This window comes from Suncus etruscus, chromosome 12 (genome assembly GCF_024139225.1).
Source record: "Suncus etruscus isolate mSunEtr1 chromosome 12, mSunEtr1.pri.cur, whole genome shotgun sequence".
Classification (NCBI taxonomy): domain Eukaryota; kingdom Metazoa; phylum Chordata; class Mammalia; order Eulipotyphla; family Soricidae; genus Suncus; species Suncus etruscus.
In genome coordinates, this window is record NC_064859.1 from 82614101 (window position 1) to 82632648 (window position 18548).

The 18548-nt window shown below is 43.5% G+C and overlaps 1 protein-coding gene across 1 annotated transcript in view; it reads left to right on the forward strand.

The window, feature by feature from the left end:
- VSNL1 (visinin like 1) overlaps window positions 1-18548 on the forward strand; it is a 64850-nt gene that overhangs the window by 42303 nt on the left and 3999 nt on the right. Inside the window, exon 2 of the mRNA XM_049784865.1 lies at window positions 15275-15490. Coding sequence (XP_049640822.1) covers window positions 15275-15490 — 216 coding nt within the window. The remainder of the gene's footprint in view (window positions 1-15274; window positions 15491-18548) is intronic.

Below are 18548 nucleotides of genomic sequence, written 5' to 3' on the forward strand. Positions count from 1 at the left end.
ATCAGGCCCACCCAAAGGAGGACCACAGGTTTCACTCCTAGTGCCTCTCCAGGTTAAGGACCAGTGCCTATGTATCCTGAGGCCATTTCAGTGTTGTCTGTATAGACTCTTTTTTTTTTGGTTTTTGGGCCACACCCTGTGACGCTCAGGGGTTACTCCTGGCTATGCGCTCAGAAATCGCCCCTGGCTTGGGGGAACCATATGGGACGCCGGGGATCGAACCGCGGTCCGTCCTACGCTAGCGCTTGCAAGGCAGACACCTTACCTCCAGCGCCACCTTCCCGGCCCCATAGACTCTTAAGTGTCCATCTCAGCAGCCTACTCCTCCTTGCCCCTTTCTTTGTATTGGAATAAACGAGGATCTGAAAAAGATTCAACACTCTTCGCCTAAGGTTCCATATCTAGTAAAACAAAGCTGATATTCATCCTTGGAGCCAATTGGCTCTGGAGCTCATGTCCCATCATGCATCATGGTACTTGTGTACTCTGTGCAGGAAAATTTCCTTTGCCTCTTAGTCTACAATATACTTTTCCTCAACCTCCGGGAGCAGTCATGGGACTAAATGAGACTGGAATCATTGGGACAGAAGTTACAAATATGTGATAGGGTAAATTGAGCCTGGGACAACTCAGCCATGGTGCACTTACCTGACTTACAAATGTGAGACCAGTGAGCCACAAGAACAATCCTCTGAGTAGCTCTACTGGTTGAGATGCCCAGAATCACAACCAAGTATGAGGGTCCTACCAACCAAGTTAGCATCATAACCATGTGTAAACACCATAGTCAAGTGTGAGTGAGCCGACAGTCAAGTGTGGAAGCACTGCAATGAGGCATATGTGACACCCCCCTTTCAGAAAAAAAAAGCAATGAGAAAGAAAGAAAGATTTTTTTTTTTTTTTGGTTTTTGGGCCACACCTGGCGGTGCTCAGGGGTTACTCCTGGCTGTCTGCTCAGAAATAGCTCCTGGCAGGCACGGGGGACCATATGGGACACCGGGATTCAAACCAACCACCTTAGGTTCTGGATCAGCTGCTTGCAAGGCAAACACCGCTGTGCTATCTCTCTGGGCCTGAGAGATTTATTTTTAATCTTCATAAACTCCTTTAAAAGAAATCTTCAGAATGGACAATGAATAGTAATAAAATTGAGTGTGGGATTTAGTTGGTAGGAAGAGACTTTCCCTCCAGAATATAGAGCTCCATTTTCCAAAGGAGATGAATCTAAATAGAAATGAACCAGAGGTGGGGTGGGGGACAGGCGGTAGCTAGAACATATTTAATGATGTTCCCAGTTCTGTACTTGGAGATAAGTCCCAGAGGTGTTCTCAGGGCCATGTGCAGAGAATCAAACCAGGGTCAACTACATGCAAAGTGCATGACTTGACCCCTGGATTATCTCTCCCATTAGGCTCATTTTCTTCTAATAACTCTGATGTCTGCACCTCAAACTTCTCTAGTTCAAGCTCATTGCTTTCATCATCTATGTTGCTCTGCTTGGCAAGCTCTTTTCAGACTTCCAGGCATGGTGCCTCTGGCATTCTAATAGGTGCTTGTTGAAGGACAATAGGCAATTCTCATCATTGTCACCAGGAAGCAGTACAATAAGTTGGGATGTGAGGGGGAATAATAATTGATCTTGAAGAGAGTACTTTCTTCTAGATGATGGCAGATGATAACAGTGAATAAGTAACCTGTTTCCAAATCAAATTCAAACCCTTGTTCTACCCACTTCAGTTATAGACAAGAAGAGCATGAGGTGAAGCGTCTCATAGCAAAAGTCCCTGCTACAATATTCAAATATCTCCATACCCTTACCTAGTTTTAAGACTGAGAACTGTTATAAATTGATTTTAAAAAGCATGCTCTTTCTCATTTAGTAGGTTAATTTTATTAACCATTTATTTACTATTATGGTATTATTCTAATATGTATTTAGTGTGCTCATGTTTGCTCCTTGCTCTGTGCTTAGGATCACTCTCAGTGGTGCCCAAGGGACCATAGATGGTGCAGCAATATAAATCCTCAGTGATTCAAGTCCAAGACAAATGCCCTACCTACTGTACTATTGCTCTGGCCCCAGTAGGTTGACTTGACATGGAAAGTCATGACAATTTTTAGAATGTAATTTACTATTGTTGCTTCCCTTCCTGTTATTTACTATTGTTGTCCACCTGTCTTGAATGTTAATTTACTATTATCACTAGCAATGCTAACAGTGAATTCATTTGCAAGGTTCTTGGCCAATGAGACAGGTGTTTTAGTGTAATGTTGCTTAGGCCTTTGATGCCAGGGATTGCCCTCATCACCCTGATGGTACTCAGGGGCCTCTGTGGATCTCCAGATCTATATCTAGCAATGCTAAGAGTCCTTCAGGGATGCTTTATGTAGTGCTTGTGGGTCTGAGTGTTGTAAGGAGTCAAATTGGGGTGGCCACATGCACTTTAAACCTGTGTTTTCTCTTTTGCTATGTGATCAAGATTGATTAGTTAGTCAGCAATGGGGTGCTTGAAAGATCCCTTGCCCAAAATCAATATGTCATTGATGCAATTTGTATAGTGAATCAAGTGTTAAAATGTAGATAGAATTTATTTGATTTTTAAATCTGAAAGTAGCCGTTATATAACCGTCATGATCTGTAATGCATCAATTAAGTTAGAGAAAGAGGTAACTGACATAGAGACAGAAAATAGATATATGTATAGAGAGAAAGATTTGCTATGAAGATAAAGTACTTGGGTGTGTTTACCTTGCCAGTCAATCCAAGTTTGATCCCTGACACCCCATTTTGTTCTCTGAGCATCACCGAGAGTTATCCCTGAGCACAGAGACATGAGCAAACTCTGAATAATGCCAGGTATAGCCAAAAAGAAAACAAGACCAAAAAAAAAAAAAGAGAGAGAAAGATATGATCTAGAGATCGGACTATGATAGAGATAAAAAAAAAACAATATGGCAATACAGAAATATAAATCTAGTAATTCCTTAAAGTTAGAGACGATAGTTAGGAGATACCAACACATAAGATCAGTAGGTGCTTTGACTAATGATTACACATTGAAACTCATCCAAGTACTATCATTTGCCATGTTAGTCATTTACCTCTTCCTCTATTTTTGATATTTTACTTCCAAAATCAGAAAAGATAATAACACATATAGCTAAAATGAAAACTGAAGCTTATTTGATTTCTCCCCTTGAACTGTCAGGAAAGTGGGGACCATAAGAGGCAAATGTTCTCATTTTAGTCACACGTGAACACACGGACACACAGGCCAGTAGTTTTTCTTCAACAGTAAATTTTTCATCTACTCTGCCTACTGATAAGCACCTATGGTATACCATAGCCTAAAATAAATGCAGTGAGGTTACAATAAATAGAAAAGCATTCCGTTTCCTTTAGAGTAGAGGTGTGTCTGGCTTTTTTTGTGGTAAGATCATAGAAAAGATTAGATTAGGGAAGAATCTGAATTTTTCTCACTTTCTTATTGATGATAAGAAAATATGTGACTGGGCCATAGGAATGACTCAAAGAACTGGAAATCATGTTTTTCATGTAGAAGACTGAGATTTAATTTCCAGCACTATAAACCTCATAACTTCCCAGCACAATCAGGAACCACCCTCAGGAGTAACATCCTGAGCTCCTTGGGGGTGTGGTTTAAAAAAAAATGAAATGAAATGAAATTACACTGTGGGGGCAGTTCCACTGGAGTTAATAAATATACAAACAGAGGTATTTGGGCCATAACAAAAATTACTTCCCCTGATCCAAGAGGCAAACATTCCTTTGTTAGAAGTTTAGTTCAGGACTAGTTTTTTGTTGTTTTTTTTTTTCAAGAAAGGTGTAATTTGGGGCCAAAGAGATGTATGATGTATGATGGATAGGGTATTTGTCTTGCATGCACCCAACCCAGGTTCAATCTCCAGCTACCCAGAGCCAACCAAAAGTAATTCCTGAGTGCAGAGTATGGCAGGATATAGCCCAAACTCCTATACACACACATACACACCACACACACACACACACACACACGATGTAGCTATACAAGAATCTTGAGCATGTGATAGCTGTGTTAAAAGCTGGAATCCATTGGAACCATGACTAGGGAAAATGGGCACTACCATCCAGAGCAGTAAGGCATAACCCAGGGAAGTGACCTAAAAGCTGGGTAGCCCCCTCCCCAGATTAGATAAGCACATACACTGCAGTCTCCTCCTGGAGATCAGACTTTGTATTGCTGTGTTGGTCTGCTGGAGGGCAGGTGTTCTATTGCACACTGTCTCTCTGTTGCCTCACTTCGCCCTCCCTCTCGCCCACACAGAGCACAGCACAGAGCCTGGCACCCACCAGGCTTTTGCAAGGATCTGTTGAATGAACACTTGGGCAAGAAACAGTTTGGGGACTCACCAATTCTAATTAAAGGGAAATGTCTCTTCCCTCTTCCCATCCTTGTGATCCAGTGCCTGTACCTCTCTTGATGTGATTCATCCCTTTCTGAATCACCAACTAATGTAATGAGGATGAAGCATGTGAAGACCAAAATATGAGTCTTCTTTTGTGGAGATGGTTCTAAACAATATTTAGCACCTGTTTCAGTCTTTTTTTAGTGGTCATTGGGTGGATAAATTTCTTCCTTGGGATTGAAAAAGAAGCCGGTATGCAGTATCACCTATTCGTTTAATAGATACCTATGAATCACTTTTATATGTGTGGCCCCTTACCAGGTACCAGGGATTATAATAATGGGCAAAAACCACCACATCACTTCCTGTCTTCATGTAGCTTACATTTACTGAGGATGAAAAAGCAATTAAGCAAACAATCCCATATATAGTTCATAAATATCAACATTATATAGTAGGAACTCTGTGGAATCTATATATAGCAGTAGGGGGTTCTTTGGGCCAATGCTCCCAAGAGGATTTTCTGAGAAACTAAAAACTATACAACAGCTAACTGGAATATGAAAGAGTCTGGGCAAAAGAAGCAGCAAGACAAGATGAGGCCTGGTGGAGTGTGAGACACAAAACCCCAAGTACATCCTGAGCTACATCAAGGGTTCCAAATGGTGAAAGAAGTTTGGGGGACTGTAGGGGGTCTGGAATTCGTCTTGGAGGCAAGACCCAGACCAGAAAGACTTTGAGGCCTGGAGCTTATTCTACTTCTAAAACCAACCAGATTCTCTTCATTGGGCATAAGCACACCAGTTTGGACAGTTTTCTGTGGAGAAGGGGCAGGGATAGTAGAGGCCATGAGGCAGAAATGGGGAGACATTAGGGATCAGAAAAAGTACAGAAACATTAGTGAGCTCAGAAAATAAGGTCTTATTTTATTATGGGCATAAAGAACCTGAAGCCAAAACCAAATACCCAGTTTACCCTCCTGAGAATCACCTTCGCCATAGGCCCAAGACTTGTGCCCTGATATCCCACCCCAACCTTCTGCTTATCCAGGTGCCATTTGTAAGCAGTAGGATATGAGACAAGTCATGACAGCCTTGAGAGGAGAAAGGAAAGAAAAGGAGACCTCTCCATACCCAGATACCTCAAGTCAAGTTTACAATAATCTATAGTCAGTAGTCATTATTACTGGCCCATATTGTGGAGGAGAAAACAAAGGCTCATTTATCAGCAAATGAATAAACTTAGCCAATGGTATAAAGTGAGACTAGGCCAAGTCCATACCCACCTCTGCCTTTCATTGATGCTAGGCAGGACCTTCTGACTCTCAGTGATGATGCATCCTTGCAGTGAAGTGTCAGTACAACATCTGGCCACAACCAAGGTCCTAGAAGGCTAACAAGCTCCCCAAGCTTAGGTCTGACCACTTCATCTTCTTCCTCCAACCTTAGTACCTCAGCTACAGAATTGGGGACCCCATCTACCTGTCCTAAGCACAGATCTTTCTGGGTCTCAGAAATATTGTCAGATCCTTCTTTCTGCCTACGAAGGAGCTTTGTGAGGTGTAGAGTGTTTGCCCTTTGGTCCCTCCAGATACCCTGCTCCCCTATGGTCTGTGCTGAAGACGATGAAATAATACAGGAACCCCAGGACCATAGTGCAGAGCAGAAGGGAAGAAGCAGCAGATAGGAGTGCAGATCTTTCTGGACCCCAGATAGAGCCTCCAGGTGAGGGAGCTGGATTATAGCTGCTAATGTCTGCAGGCACTGCACCCCCTCAGCATGCATGAGACCAAGACAACAGCAGACAGTGAGGACTGCATGAGAGCCTAGTGGAGGGCTGGAGAGATAACATGGAGGTAGGGCGTTTGTCTTGCATACAGAAGGACAGAGGTTTGAATCCTGGCATTCCATATGGTCCTCCAAGCCTGCCAGGAGCGATTTCTGAGCATACAGCCAGGAGTAACCCGTGAGCGCTGCTAGGTATGACCCATATGACCCAGCACAGCCCTCCACAAGGCTCCACAAGGCCATCTCAGGAGCTGGCCAATCCCTCCAGGCTCTGGGGGGATCAAAGATAGTCTGGGTGGAGACTCATAAGTCAAATACTTTAAGCTGATGCTGTAAAACGAAAACAGACCAGCAGGAGGATATGTCTAAAGGGATTCTGCCATGACCCATGGGAGTGAGTGGTTGGCGTGGGGGGGGGGGGGGGCGCTAGGCTGCCCCAGAACACTCTTCTGATCTCTGATCCCATCCTGAGCTCTATTTCTGGCTGATGAATGGGAAGAATCTATTCTGAGTTGTGGAGCTGTCCAGCCTCACCCAGGAACTGGGCCTTGGACAGCACTGGAGAGAAATCCTCTTTCTTTCAGCCAGTCTACCAGTCCCTTTTGGTACAGGATAGCAGCAGAACCTCAGAGGCACACATACTTGTGTCTGATGGGGTTCAGCTTACCTGCAGCCTGCAGTAAATTGAGGCAGTTACCTGTGATTGTGAGATGGAGAGATACTGGAGTGAGTGGGAAAAGGAGAGGGGAGGAATCAGGCAAGATTTCTCGAAACTGGGGCTGGAGAGGTAGCATGGAGGTAAGGCGTTTGCCTTGCATGCAAAAAACGGCGGTTCAAATCCCAGCATCCCATATGGTCCCCCAAGCCTGCCAGAAGCGATTTCTGAGCATAAAGTCAGGAGTAACCCCTGAGACCTGTTGGGTGTGACCCAAAAACCAAAAAAAAAAAAAATAAAAGATTTCTCCAAACTGAAAACAGTTTCCAAAAGAATGAGGCAGATGTTAGTGCAAAGGCCAGAAGAAAGATTGCACTGGAGTGAAAGCCAAGTATTTGAGGGTCTTTTTCTAATGCAGCCCCCAGGCATTCTCTGTTGTCCTGGATGGGGCCTGGGTGCAGAGGTTAATGATGGGAAGCAAGAAATCTGGGATATATTCACTTCTTTGAGAGAAAAATAGTTGATCACTCTCTACAGAGAGGTATGTCTACATCTGCAGTGGGCCTGGGGAAAGACAAAGACCTCAAACCTTTCTAGTTTCTTCAGCTAGTTGGTTCAGGGCAGGCATGTGGCTACAATCAAAAGCTAGGTTTGTGTAATCATGGCGTGTTTCTGCCAGAAGCTATGGCTAAACTGCAGAGCAGAATGAATTGCCTGCAGCCTTCCCCTGCAGGAGAGGGAACTGAACACTCATTTTCCTTATTTCAGACCAACATTATCTTCGTTTCTTGTACCAAGCTCTATCTATGTGTCACATGGCATTTTATGCTTGTTTATATGATTATTGAATATTTATTTGCCTCACTTTTCCTTACATGCTCTGCATTTCTTATGCCTCATTCAGGGCACCTAAGAAAGAGATTTTAAATTAGTAAGTGCTCATTTAATGTTAAATTGAGGAATGAATGTGTTATAAAAATTCACTTTGGTGGATCAGAGCAATAGCATAGCAGGTAGGGCATTTGCTTTGCATGCGTCCAACCCGAGTTCAATCCCTGGTATCCCATTTGGTCCCCTAAGGCTGCCAGGAATGATTTCTGAGTGCAGAGCCAGGAGTAACCCCTGAGAGCCACCATGTGTGGCCCAAAAGCCCTTCAGAAAAATACCAAAAAATTCCCTCAGTAACTAATGGTTCAGTAACTGATAAAGAAAGAGGCTACAAATTCAATACCCCGTGATGTCCACAGGCAAAGAGCACCACAAAAAGTCAGCACCACAAATGTAGTGTGTGTGTGTGTGTCTGTGTGTGTCTGTGTCCTCATCTCAAGTGGGGTGGAAACATTCCTCAGTCCCTTCAAAGACCTTTCCAGCATTTCCATGAAGTACATACATTTTGCCAGAAGGTGGCGATAAATAGCCATACTGAGAACTTGGCAGCTAAGAATTACATAATGCAATAAATGAGCTCGTTGCTTCAAACGGCTATTTAGGTTTATTTCCTCGACTAATATTCTATTAAGAGAAACAGTAAGAAGTAGCTGGAATTATTGAGCAGATTGGCATTCGTATTTTGCCTCTACAGCCAGCTGCTACCGCCGGCCAGGAGCCTTGGGTACATGCCTGGCTTGACCTTTCAAGCTAATTTCTTTTGTCTCCAATAGTTTCTAAGAGCAGCACTTATTGTAAGGAGGAATTGCACCAACAGAAAATATTATAACTGACCTCACTACAGAGTGGTGCGACAGTCTTTCTGATTGAAGGTTTATCAGTCAAGGTGGAAACAACAATAAAAATCCCTTTCCTTCCCTAACTTCCTTGCTCTCTGTTGTGTAAATTCTTATTCTCAGAAAGTAAATATTCCCCCTGCTCCTTAGTGTCCAGCTGCAGAAGACTCAGATAAACATGGCGGGAAGAAAATTAACTTAAAAGCTCATGGACCTTTTCTTGTCCATGAAATGGAACTAAGGAGAATCGTGTGTCACAGGAATATTGTGAAGTTAATGAAGCTTATCCTTGCAAGAGCTCACACTAAGCAATTCAGAAGCCACTAACCACATGTAGTTATCTAAGTTAAGGTTGAAGTTAAATAACATCCAAATAGTCTGTCCTGGGAACATTTTTGAAGATTATACAAAACGGCCCCTCAAGGGATCCTCAATATTCGGATACTTTATTTTTTTAATTTTTATTGAGATCATTGTGAATTACAAGTCTTTCACAGTTGTGTTTTAGGTACACAGTGATAGTGAAATAAGGCCAGTCTCACCACCAGTGTTTACTTCCCTTCGCCAGAGTTCCCAGAATGCCTCCCATACACCTCTAGCCCCCTGGACTGCTAGTGTAACAGGTCCCTTTTGTATATAGCTTGTTGTAGTTTGGGTCTTTTGATTCTATTGTAGTTGACTTTGGGTTGGGTCTTTAGGTTTGTATTCTGAACCTTTATTTGTTTTGTTTTATTCCCAGCACCTAGCACAGGGTCATGAGTATAATTTTGGACCATGTAGGTTACATTCTATTTTCATCATCACTAGAATTTCTCCTAGGCAGAACTTCCCTGATTAACACATGTTCAGCCCTTGGTGACTGCAAGACCAGCAGCCTCTGATCAGTTGGCACTGCAGAAGCGCCTTCACTGGATCACTCGACAAAATCCTTTTTAGCACCAACCATCTGCAAAATCTGCCCTTTTGTGAATACACTGGGGAGCAAATAGGCTTTGCACTCTGGGAATTTACAGTACAATAATAGATATTAAATAAATAATCCCCAAAATAAATATCAATGGCAGATGGTGCTAAACCTCTGTCCTAAAAAATTGGCTCCTTTGTTACCAAGCCAACTTTAAAAAAGGGAGGTGGGGGGAAACCAACAACAACAAAGGAAAAAAAAACAGGGCCGGGGATTGTCTTCAGTATCTAGAAGGGTAAGTCAGTGGCAACTACACAGCTATTTAGAAAGTCTAAAGAGAAGAAAATCCTTTCCTCATTTATTCATGTTCTAAGTATCGAACATATAACCAAGAGACATTAGGCAGGAGAAATCAGCCGAAGTACTTAGAGTGCCTGCCCTCATGGAATTCACACAGCACAGAGGAGAAGGACAAAGGTTGAATCTTAAAATGCCTTTTATAAAGATTGTGGAGATAGAATAGGGGGGAAAGGTGGATTTGAATTTCTGATTTGAATTCCAGCACAGCATCTGATCCCTCGAACCATACCAGGAGTGATTCCTGAGCACAGAGCCAAGACTAAGCCCTGTGCACTGTCAGGTGTGGACCCAAGCAACATGCAGTGACCCCAATAAAGGGAAATGTCCCCTATGTTGGACAGAGCTGTAGCTCAAAGGGCTGCAGCATCAGTGTGAGGTCCATGCTCTGTCTATTGACCCTCTGCATCCCTGGTAGCATCAGCAGCACCAAACCAAAGACCAAGCATCCAAACACTGCTCAGGATAGCCTTGTCAACCAATTTCCTCAGTTGGTCATCAGCTTTATTTTCTACCTAGGAGCCTCTCAAACCATTCTCAGGAGGTCACCTCTAAGATAGCAGGGTTCTGGGTTGGAGCAATAATACAGCAGATAGGGCACTTGTGTTGCATACTACCAGTCTGGGTTAGATCCCCAGCACCCCTTTTGGTCCCCCAGCCTACCAGGAGTGATCTCTGAGAGCAAATTCAGGAGTAAGCCCTGTGTACAGCCAGGTATAACCAAAAAATAAATGAATCAGTCCTGGGGTTCTCCAAGGCCATACCCAACTGTGCTCAGGAGCCTCCAGGTTTGTAAACAGCACTTCTCAGGGCACCATGTGGTGCTGGAAATGATGCATATGCCAGGCATGAGCCCTAATTACTGTTCTATCTTCTGGCCTCCATTATTAGCTTCTTGGTGGGGGGTAAAAAAGGCAATAAATCAGGTTAGCAAGTGCTGGCAAAAGGAGATCGATCATATTCTAATGAGTCATATTTTAATATTTCTAATTTCCATTGTAGTGAAACCCCTCTCTTCCCTCTCAGACATGTGACTGTGGTTAATTAACATGAGGTGACACTGACAGTGTGACTCATACAAAGATTGGTGCCACCCGGAGACCCTGCTTGCCGGGAAAGCTGGGGTTTCCCTGTGTGGGCCCTGTAAACTGAGAACTCGGGTGCAGGGAGAAGAGACCTTAATGTTTCTCCAGAATCACAGGTCAGAATGATCAAAGACAGAAATAGAAGTTGAGTCTAAACTCTAGAATGCAGGTAGAGCATTTGCCTTGCACTCAGCCAACCAGGGTTCGATTCCAGGCATCCCTTATGGTCCCTTGAGCCTGCCAGAAGTAACCCCTGAAGACTGCTGAGTGGGGCAAAAGCAAAACAAACAGACGAAAAAGAAATAGAAGTTGCTCATCCTACGGCAAATAATTAGCTAGAAGGGAATGAGCCTCAAAGGTGGGGGTGGAGGAAGAAACAGGAGTCATCTGCTATGAGGGTTCATGGAGGTGAAGCTCAAAGGCTTCTTTATGTTGAACATAATGAAAATGTGAATCTTGTTTTTCTGGTTGGGAAGACTGTATAAATTTTATTTTCTCTTTCTCTTTTGTTTTGGGGTGGTGATGCCAGGAACCAAACTCGGGTGGGTCAGGTGGGTAGGGAAGCTTCCTACTTGTGGTACCATTGCACCAGCCCCATTTTTTTCCTCCCTTTTTCAGTTCCCTCTGCCCTCCTCCTTCCCTTGGAATGGTTATTGTTATTCATACAGGGTTGTTCTTGTTGACCAGGGTTGCAATGTGTGGATGGAGATGAAGCACATTTTCAGCTGTAGTGCTTTCCCAGGCTCAAACACTGATATACAAGTCTTGCACAATCAGTGGTGGTGCTCACCAAGTTTACTATCCTTAAACTGTGGTGTTCACTGGGAGTAGTTGTATGCTCACCAGAAGTTGCATTTCCTGCCCATGGTGCTTACTTCTTTCCAGCTGTGGTGCCCTTTTCTGCTAAGCTGTACATTACATCAGAGATTACAGGCAGCAGAGATACCAGGTTAAAGCAGCAAAGCTGGATCCCAGGATCTGCACAAGTTGGGCATCAGGGATTTGAACTCATGACTAGAGGCTTGAGAAGCAGCTGTTTTAAATCACTGCAGTCACTCACTGGGATCAAGTGACTGGTCCCAAGTCCTTGAGACCAAGGTGGGTTTTTTTCTTAATTGGTCAAGATAAGATGAAGTAGAAATGATAGAGCTAAGGAATAAGAAAGAAAGGGATATGTGTGGTGTCCCCTAACAGGGTACAAAGTTAGAAAATTGAGGAATACAGATTGGAACAACCATGGGCTACCGGCTGCCAGGTAAAAGTTGAGGATTCATTTTGGGCAGTTCAGGGGATTCTGGATGGGTAAACCCAAGGTAGGACACACTATTTGAGGCTTATATTGAGCCAATATGGAAGCTCAGAGATGGCTAGGGAAAAGGGTTAGATTTGATTCCACTAAGCTTTTCTTGAAAGAAGGCACACATCTGAGCTATATGGGAGGAAGACTACTATGACTCCACACATGGATGCTGGAGGCCATGAAAGCAGAAGAAATTTAGCAGATGGAAGACCCAAACAGAGGAGGTGGGGTGCTGTGGAGGAGGCAGATGAGAGAAGTGGGGCTGAACCAGAGGAGAAAGTCGGCAGGAGAGGTGGCATGGAGGTAAAACAAGAGGTCTTGGGTCCACTAAGTTTTCCTGGAGGAAGATCACGGAGAGAGGAAATGAAGAAACATCCTGAGCATCCCCTCAACAATGTCATGTGGGCCTGGGGTACTGTCCCTTGACCAGCTTGCAAGTCACCCTACCATACTCCCATGTATTGGTTACTACTGAAAAGGTGGTGAGGTAGTGAGGGAGGGCAGCAAAGTCTCTTTCAGCTCAGGAAGAGAATATAGTTGCACAACCACAGTAGTACTCCCAAGGCCTGGTGACTGATACAAATGGTAGCTTCATTTCTAAGCATCCCCAGGGAGTGAAAGATTTGTGTGCTAATCTAGGTCTAGGGAATTCTCTAGAAAAGATGTGACCTTCTGCTGGTTAAGAGACAGAAAGTCAGTTGCACTCCCACACATAGGTTCTTGGGGCCTTCTGGGAAGACCTGATGAGAGACCCACTATAGAAAATGTAGGAGGCAGAGCCAGTGAGGTGGCCTTAGAGGTAAGGTGTCTGTCTTGCAAGCGCTAGCCAAGGAAGGACCGTGGCTCGATCCCCAGCGTCCCATATGGTCCCCACAAGCCAGGGGCAATTTCTGTGCGCTTAGCCAGGAGTACCCCCTGAGCATCAAACTGGTGTGGCCCCCCCAAAAAAAGTGAAAAGAAAATGTAGGAGGACTGCTTTCTCCTCTCTTTCTCAGGTCTGTGCTCTTGCACAGCAAAACTTGGAGGCCTTCCAAGCTTGGTGTTTTCTTCACTCCTGTGCTTTTCCTTTGCAAGATTCTCTTTCTCAGGAGCCTTGTTTCTGGCCTACAAACTGGCCACAGGCTCTGCAAATTACCTGCCAGTCCTAGTTTCTGTCAAGGAGCCAAGACTGAGCTCCAACAGAGCAGTAGGTAGAAAAGATTTGAATGCCCTACTGAGGAGAGCTACACAAGATCCTTGGTACCTCATATGTTTCCCTGAGCCCACTAGGAATAATCCCTGAGTTTAGAGCCAAAAATAAGCCATGAGTACTACCAAGTATGACCATAAACTAAATGATAAAGAAAAGTTGAGTAAGTAAATGCACAAACATATAAGAATAAAAAGAAATTTGCAACTTATTGAAGATAAGCTATATCAGGTTATCATGCATTTAGTCAAATTTTCATAGTTAAATTTGTCTAGTTTTAAACAAGTTGCTAGGGACTAGATGTTTGTGACTTCAAATATAAATTTATAAATCTATACCCAAGAGTGACAGTACAGCAGGAAGGGTATTTGCTTTGCATGTATATAATCTGGGTTCAATCCCCAACACCATAGCTGGTCCTCTAAGCCCCAGCAAAATGATTTCTTAACATAACCCTACACACAACTGAGAATGGTCTCCAAGACAAAAAAAAATTAAAATTAAAAATCAATCTATGCCAAATAAGTGTTATGTGAGCCATTAGGAGGTAAGACCTTTGAAGGGTGTTTAGGTGATAAAGGCAGAACACTTCTGAATACTCTGGGTAACCTTTCGTAGGAGACCCTACTGTTTTCTCACCCCTTACAGCATGTGAAGACTAAACATGAAAATAGAATAATACAACTCAGAATAGTATCTTAGTGGCTGGATTGATAGTACTATGGGTAGGACATTTACCTTACACAGGTTTGGTCCCCAGAATTCTATATGCCCCCCTGAGTTCCTGCAGGAGTCATTTCTGAAAGCAGAGCCTGAGAATTCCCGAATATGTCCAAAACAAAGCAAAACAGAATAGAATCTTAAACAGAATCAACTATACTGGTACTCTGCTCTTGGGTTTCAGATTCCAAAATAGTGATAAGAAATTTCTGTTGTTAGTAAGTCATATAGTCTGATATTTGTTTATAAAAGCATCAATGCTAAATATTCGAGTAAAAGATTCATGCACAGTTAAATATATGTATTCTGCTTAATGTTATACTCATAATTGTTCAACTTTCAAGTTCTTTGGATGTCAAAAGATGTATCACTTACTTCAAAATTTACTTCACGGGCCGGAGAGATAGCATGGAGGTAAGGCGTTTGCCTTTCATGCAGAAGGTCATCGGTTCGAATCCCGGCGTCCCATATGGTCCCCCGTGCCTGCCAGGAGCAATTTCTGAACATGGAGCCAGAAGTAACCCCTGAGCACTGCTGGGTGTGACCCAAAAACCACAAAAAAAAAAAAATTTACTTCACACATCAATCATTATACCAAAGTTGAAATGAAATGCATCAAATATAAATAATAAAAAAACTAAATTTTTTTCTAATTTTTATTATAAAATCATGTTTTATCAAGTTGTTTATAATACAGTCTCAGGTATTAACTGCTCAAATATCAGTACCACCAGCAGTATGGTCTGCCTTTCATCAGTGTTGCCAATTTCCCACCCACCATGAAAGCCCGCTTCCATGCAGGGACAAAGTTAATTCATAATGTTTGTAACAACACAACACAAGTGGAATGATCCAAACTTAACAAAGGTCAATTTAAAGGATGTAGGATGTATTTGGGAATGGAAACATCCCTTCAGCTCCTGGAGGGATTTTGGGCATCCGCTCAGTTCTTTAGAAGTAAAAGTGCTACTGGAAAAGGTTGGCAAACAGACCCTCTGTGAGGCACATATAACTTGTGTGAAATTTACCATTGATTCTATTTTTCTCCCAAGGATTTCTAGATTTAAATTGTTATGTACTGACTCAGACCTTGGCTGCAGCTCCTTATCCCTCTCCACACGTCACCTTGTGTGCTCTGCTTTGCAGTTCTTCCCATATGGGGATGCCTCCAAGTTTGCCCAGCATGCCTTCCGGACCTTTGACAAGAATGGGGATGGCACCATTGATTTCCGAGAGTTCATCTGTGCCCTGTCCATCACCTCCAGGGGCAGCTTTGAGCAGAAGCTCAACTGGGCCTTCAACATGTATGACCTGGATGGTGATGGCAAGATCACCCGAGTGGAGATGCTGGAGATCATTGAGGTGAGAGCAGAGAGATGCTTTGGGGTGAAGGTGGATTACCCCACTTTGGGGGCATAGCTGTGCTCTGGAGTGTGGTTTGTGATCAGAATTCAGATGCTGAGCATCTGGGGAATGTTATCACTGGACCCCTAGGAAAAAAAATCCTTAGGTTCAGAGACTTCTTTCAGGACCCCTTCTAGTCACATGCCCAGACTTGAATTCTTGGTCCCATATTTCCTTCAGCACAGGGTTGAGAATGTTGTTGATCTAACTGTAGTGCCAAGGATCAGTGGCAGCCTCTGGGCATTTGAACTGGTCACAAAGGAGCTATCACAACTTCTGAAACAAAAATCTACAGAGACTTGGAGAGATAGTTGAGGAAGTAGAGTACACCCTGAGGCTGGTTCTTCCAGTACCCATCATTCAGCACACACTGACCTGGCCAGTGTCCCAGCACTCCCACAATCTACCTTGTCTGTCCTTCAGTGCTCTTTCTGCACACCTGGCTCCATAAACAAAGCCTCTGAGATTGCTGGAGCCTTGGACCCTGCTTCAGAGCCTTTACTTCCCATCCCCCCACACAAGTGTCCTTCCCCAGCCTCCCTCACTTCTGTGCTTACACTTCAGTTCCCAGACCACCTAGAGCCCCCTTCTAGCTCTTTTTAGAAATAGTGCCCAGCCCCTCTCTAAGGCAGTTAAACTTCACATCAAGATGGCTCTGTCTGTCACTGTCTTACATCCCCAAATAGCACCGCTTTGAGCCCTGTGAGAAGAGACCTCCCCATATACCACCCAGAATAGTTGCAAAGGCCTTACTTTAGCACATGAAGAGATTTGGCTTTTGCCAATTTTAGTGTATATGCACCTCTACTTGACTCTTGCGGAGAAAAAAGGTCCCACCTTCTACAGTCCAATGTTTCTCTCTCAGGCAGGGGTGAGGCCCCAGCAACCACCAGTATGAGGTTTGAGGCATTGCACATAGGGAGGAGGGAAAGAAATAGTATCCAAAAACCAAGGGGCCAAATCCTCAGATGCCACCACCACATTTGTGTTATCTCTGACTGCTTCTCTTGCCTAACTATCCTCCAAGACAAGCTTTCTTCAGGCATCTTAAGTCTCTTCTTGACCTTTGGTACTGACCTTTCTCCTCCCTTTAAACTGGAGAACTGACTGCACTGTAGGGATTTGGGGAAAGTCCTAAGGATTTTGACTTAGCCCTGCAAAAAAAAAGCCTCTGCACCTTCATGCTAAACTAGGAGAAATTAAACTTCTCCTATGTCTGTGAGGAGTGATGGTCACATGAGACAGACATCAGTGGAACACATCAAGGGTCTCATGTTCTATATGCTCAGTACATGGCAATTTTTTCATGAGGCTCTGCTTTCATTTGTCTTTACAATCTCTCAGAAACATCCACCTCAGCTCTCAGCTTCTTTCCCTACCCCAGGACACATTCCCCTAGTGGCCCTTCTTGGTAGATTCCTTGTGTCTATCATTAGTCTCTTCACTAGCTTCTGGCTCTTTTCTCCTGTATCCTTCTCTGTTTCCCTGCCCCCCCCCCCCCAGGTCTCGCTGTGCTGGGCCTCCTTTTCAGACCCACATACTAACCTTCTCAGAGTGATACAGCCATGATAGCATACCTGTGTTTCGGTGGCTTCCTGTACATTTGGTGACAAAGTGGTATTTAAAAGTTCCCCCGCATCTAGGCCAGGCATATTCTGACCTCTGACAGTCCAACTAACCTACCTTTCACCTCATTCTGAGTCCTCATCTTGGCACCCCCACAATTGACCACCTTAGTTCATTCTTCTCCTTCACCTGCAGAATCTGTCCTAGAAATATGTTCAGCAAATCCTCTTAATCTAAAGGTCAAGGTGATCTTGCATCATTCAAGAAGTCTTCCTGACTCCCTGAGTCCCATAATTCTGCAAACTCCTTCTAGAATCTGGGAACTTATAGTCTTTTTCTAGGTGGTAACATCTTGTAAGGTCTCTCTCTCTCTCTCTCTCTCTCTCTCTCTCTCTCTCTCTCTCTCTCTCTCTCTCTCTCTCTCTCTGTCTCTCTGTCTCTCTCTCTCTCTCTCTCTCTCTCTCTCTCTGTCACACACACACACACACACACACACACACACACAGTTTTAGAGTCATTCCCTATGAGTCCTTAAGTTCTAAATGAACCAGACAATAAAAGAGCTCTAGGGCTCGGAGAGATAGCACAGCGGTGTTTTCCTTGCAAGCAGCCGATCCAGGACCTAAGGTGGTTGGTTCAAATCCCGATGTCCCATATGGTCCCCCGTGCCTGCCAGGAGCTATTTCTGAGCAGACATCCAGGAGTAACCCCTGAGCACTGCTGGGTGTGGCCCAAACACCAAAATAAATAAATAAATAAATAAATAAATAAATAAATAAATAAATAAATAAATAAATAAATAAAATGAGCTCTAGTTATTGCTTCCTAGGAAAGCACAAGCCAGAGCATATTTTATTCCAAAATGTCTGATGCTGGACATTTGGATACAGCCATTGGTATTTTGAAAAGCACTGGTACCTACAGGGATCTTAGCTTTATGAGGAGACATGTTCACATTTACTTTGGGTCTTATTTTCAGGGAAGTCTGTGCCTGGAACATAGTTTTCTTGTGAGAATCATAGTCCAAGCTTCAGGGTCATGTCCTGAATGTAGGTAATGAGACTTTGTCATGCTCAGGGTTGTTAGATGAAATCCAGGGCAGATTTCCTGTATGTCACATTTTTTATTTCCTTGATTTTATTTAGTGGGACTTTTGTCTCGCTGGCTACCATCCATGCATTGTCTCACTTACGCCCTTTAACTTTCACCTTCAAAGAATGAGGAATGAGAGTGACAACCTGTCAGTGACCCATTTGCTTTATTTTTAAATGGTAGACATGATGCAATCTCTGTTTTCTTCTCCTACTCTACTCACAATACTAACATAGGCCCCACTCTACCAAATGAAATTACATAATCTGCTTTTCTTAAATTCAAATGTTTGTGTGGTTTTGTTTTTGTCTTCATCAAAAAACAACACAAATTCTGATGAAGAGAGCATAAGGGTTAA